Genomic DNA, 4,728 nt, shown 5'->3' with positions numbered 1-4,728 from the left:
TTGGCATACGCATAGCTAACATGCCAAAGAAAAAAAGTGATATTGTGCCAATGTGTGCTATTGCCCTGGGGTGAGTTTCACTCTTTCTCTGGGGTGAAAAACGTTCAAAATAAGTCCGGACTTCGATAAACTGATTAATATTAAGCAACCTTTATTCCATACTTACAAAGTATGTGTACTTACAAATTAGTATGTGAATTTGGGGGGTGAGTTTCACCCCGAGGAGGGGTGATATACAAAATATAGATAGATACACAAAAGATATACAAAAATGTTTCAAAACATCGAAAAAATGTGGTAAAATGCAAATATAAGTAGATAGGCAAAGCGGTTTCTGGCGCAACCCCTAAATCGCAACCCTTAAATAGCAACCCCCGGTCGTAAATGCCAAACGGCTTAACGTAGGATGACGTGTGACGTATCGTTGGAAAGGGGATGAAAAAGGGGGTTGAATGCAGTATGTGGCGTGCGCATCAGAATATGCCAAAAGGGCATTACGTCATATCTTCGTTTCTATTGGTCCGATTGTGACGTAAGAGGGCTCGTTGGAACGGGGAGGGGATAACGAATAAGTTGAGACAAAAAACAAAGATGGCGGCAGTGCCAAAAGGGCATTACGTCATATCTTCGTTTCTATTGGTCCGATTTTGACGTAAGAGGGCTCGTCGGAACGGGGAGGGGGTAACGAACACATAAAAAAGATGGCGGCAGTGTCAAAAGGGCATTACAGCATATCTTCGTTGCTATTGGTCCGATTTTGACGTATGGGGTGTCAAATGAAAGCGGTGGCGACACAGAAGCCAACTGTCAATTCTTCTTCTTCTTTTCGTTTGTCAATTCTTCTTCTTCTTTTTTCGTCCGTTAAATCTTATGTCAACGATTGCGTGGAAAAGCCAACTGTCAATTCTTCTTCTGTCAACGTTCAATATTAACTGTCAGTTCTTCTTCTTTTCCGTATAGTGCCTAACAGAACGTGAGATTTGACGTATGACGTGACATTTATGTGTGACGTGGCAAAGCGCTGACATTCGACGCAGAACGTGACATTTGACGTAGATATGTGACATTGTTCAGTTTTCCGTCCGACATTTGACGCAGAACGTGGCATTTATGAGACATTGTGACACTGAGCATGTTCAGTACTGATATGAATCCCACCGAGTACATACATAGGGTTATGGAATTTCAAACTAAACTTAATCAGTTAAATAAAGATATTAAATCATATGAGGATATAAAACAAATTAAAAGACATTTCGATAGTTTGCATATTGAGGACAAAACGTGGAAGCCTGAAGAGTTGAATTTACAGCAGCAGCAGCAAGGTCTTTACGCTTTTAGAAAACTACCACAAGCTACATATCCATTGAGACGTATTCAGCCTACACCATGGGTGCCAGCAACAACACCAGCGAGTATGTGAAAAGTGAAATAGACAATGTCTTTGCAATGTCTTGTGTAATATTAGCATCTATATTTATCTTAATTTTAAAAATTATGTTTGAAATTGTAAAGAGAAAATTTGAATCTTCATGTAATATAAGACTTGATCAGTAAATAAGGTGTTTAAATAAAAAAAGCAAAAATCTCTCTCTAAAAATATTTATTTATACATAGAAAAATTACAATGGTAATATTGTATAAGAAAACCAGTGACGTAGACGATCCACATTTCTTTCTGTACACGAAAATAGTCCAACGGCGTGACAGGGGTTTGTAGCAGGACCAACGTTTCCAGTAGCAAGAGGCGTGCCATCAAACTTGCAAACATCAATAATAAGGGGAAAAACTCCAAAAATGTGACATTTCTTGCTTAAAAATTCTGCTTTTTGTTCTCCTCGAACGTATATGTAATCGGCTGCATACAACAACTTGGTTTCTAGTATTTCATTTATTTTGGACAATTCTACTGCTCCATCAGAATATCGAATGCCAAGCAGTTTTTTCTCCACGTATGATGCTGTCTTCTTATCATCATTACTTAGCGCATTGAATGGTTTCGGAGGTAAAAAGATGTAATGACTTCGTTTAAAACCTATTTCGATGGTAAGTTCTTTGGGAACAAACCACCCGTCCACAGCGAATCCCTGAATATCTACGAATGCTACTCTCATGATGACTGCTCTTGTACTACTGACACTTTATGCGTCTATGTAAAGTACGTTGAATAGGTATAGTGCTTTTTATTCGAAAATCTGGCCTACTGCATTATAATTCACGACTGCGTAATTTGTTTAGTTGTTTTCGTTCCAGGCGTTGTCTTTCTTTTTCCCTCTCCACGTCTGTTATTTGCATTTTAAATGTGTACATTTTTGATCTTAGCCCAATAAAATGTGTAATTATTTTCCCATTTGCCTCATCCTTCATTAATCCAGGGATTTTTTTATTTAATCGTTCTATGTCATATGGGTTATTTTCGGCGTAGTCGGAGGTATCGAATTTGCTTGGATATGCTTTTAAAACCTCTCTATATGCATCTGAACATTGCAGTTCATAAATAAAGCTGTCTGTGTCCATGTACAGCAATGAACAGTTTTCTTCTCCCATCGTTGGAAGCATAAAGTTATAATGAAAATCGTACATACATAATTTGGATATATCAAGGATTGCTGCGCCTATATACAGGGGTTTATTAAAGCATACTTCTGATTTTTTCAGTTCGATAGCCACCAAATTCTCATGAAAGATCGTTCGACTATGAAATCGACTACTTGCAATCAAATTTTTAGCTCCGTACCTTCCATGCCATTTTTTACATAATTTTACGATACGATGACGTCTTATGTTCTCCATTGTCTTACCGAACACAGCATTATTCATTAATTTAAAGAGATTTTTTTCGAAGCTACTTGTGGCTGCTGTTCGTAAGTTGGTATTTAACTCAATATATGGTCGCAGCCACGCAGATTGTTTAAATTTCAACACTCTGTGTATCTTTGTTAAAATTAAACCGTTCTCTAATGCCTGTTTAAGATTTCTATAATGAATAATATATTTTGTTTTGTGATATAAGGTTGGTATTAACTTTGGCAATTTTGAACCGGGCGGAATGCGGTGTTCGGCAGCAAATGGAAAATCTTTGTGTTTATCATGCAATTCGCGTGGATACTCCAAGTCAACTTGGAAAAAATAGCCCTCTTTCGCATCATTTGGTATTGACATAATATCAATATGACCTTCGGGAAGATTAGTGGATTTTGATGCAACACCAAATTTGGTACCATCTTCAATCCATTTGAATCCTCCTATTGGTAAAGCCTCACTCATGGCCCAGCCATACAGATTATTCACGTCTAAATACATGATGTATTTAGAGGGTTGTGTGGGGTCATACGTCGACATGTATTTGTTGTTGGCCTCCGAATACCTGTTGCTGCAAACAGATATTCCGCCTCTTATGGCTTTTTCCATGAACAAAATCATATCCACATCTTTTAGCAATTCTAATTTACATTTTGTGTATCTCAGCATACAATCCCACGTGTATCCTGGCATGGTATAATACCAAGCAGGATCTAGTTTATACGTGTCTCGACATTTTTGTCGAAACTGCTCAAACACATCAGCCAGCAGCAGAATATCTGTTTTCAAATACAAATCGCTGTATTCACCCAAATTTTTACAATTAAATTTATTCCAAACATTCTGCGCATGAGCATACTTCTCTTCACTAATATATTCATTATTTAGCTTATTATAAAAATGCCTAATGTTGGGTAAAGAAGTTTCATCTAATTTTTCCACGCTATCGATATAATCGTAACAAAATACTCCTTTACAAGTTAACAAATTGAATGTATCATCATCTAAATTACTAAATTCTCGTTTTAAAATCTTCTTTTCCGATGTGTCTAAAATTGATGCTAATTCGTCGAGTGAAGCTCCCATAAATCTTAGTGAATCAATAAATCGTAATTTAATTTGATGTTCGTCAGAGTGTAATGTAAATGAAATATATTTTTCTTTATTAATTGGAAGTAGACTCAAGTGCCCATGTTTGCATAAATCAATAATCATAAAATGCGAATCGTAACCACTAAAATTGTGAAAAACCACGGGAACAACAAATAATTTTTTAAAGTTCAAATTACATGCTTGGTGTGCAAATCCACGTACCTCTCCGGTAAAATGGTTGTGATCTACTACAATTGTATCTGTAGCCAAAAAGCGTTTCTCACAAATATGACAAACAGTCGCTCCATTTGTATTAGTCTTTTCGGCTATAGGTATAATTGTTTTCAACTTGGAATTTACAAATTTGGAAATTTCAGCCATTTCTTTTGCAAACCACTCCATGCAATTTTCACCTCTATAGCTCTTAAAATAAGATAAACTGTCATCGTAAGCACATTTAAAATAATAACCTGCACTAAAAGGTACATGTTTCTGATATTTTGCTGTTTTACTCAATTTGACATTGGAATCCGTAAAATTATGTAATTGGCATTCAAAATCGGCATAAACTATAAACGGAGTTGTTTGTTTGTACGTAAAATTGCGAAAACCCACATGATCATATTTAGGAACAGTCATTTTGCATTTATTCATATCCGAACACATTTCTTCATGCTCTGCTAGTTTGATTTCACTGCTAAAGTGGTTTAAACAACGATCGCAAATATATTTTTTACTTTTGCTCTTATTCACTTGTGACTGTACTAATTTTCCCAAATCTTTAATCCAACAATAATGAAAACGTATTTCCGTCTGATCGTCATCTTCTGGAGG

The 4,728-nt window shown here is 36.2% G+C and overlaps 1 protein-coding gene across 1 annotated transcript; it reads right to left on the bottom strand.

Annotated features, from left to right (window-relative positions):
- Nucleotides 1-2,208: 2,208 nt before the first annotated feature.
- On the bottom strand, nucleotides 2,209-3,888 carry LOC126888598 (uncharacterized). Its single transcript, XM_050656952.1, has one exon. The coding sequence runs from the start codon at nucleotides 3,886-3,888 to the stop codon at nucleotides 2,209-2,211; it is 1,680 nt and encodes a 559-aa protein (XP_050512909.1).
- Between the last annotated feature and the right edge of the window lie 840 nt (nucleotides 3,889-4,728).

Source organism: Diabrotica virgifera, chromosome 7 (assembly GCF_917563875.1).
Source record: "Diabrotica virgifera virgifera chromosome 7, PGI_DIABVI_V3a".
NCBI lineage: Eukaryota > Metazoa > Arthropoda > Insecta > Coleoptera > Chrysomelidae > Diabrotica > Diabrotica virgifera.
The sequence above is the reverse complement of the archived record's forward strand: the minus strand, read 5'-3'. Positions and strand labels throughout refer to the sequence as shown.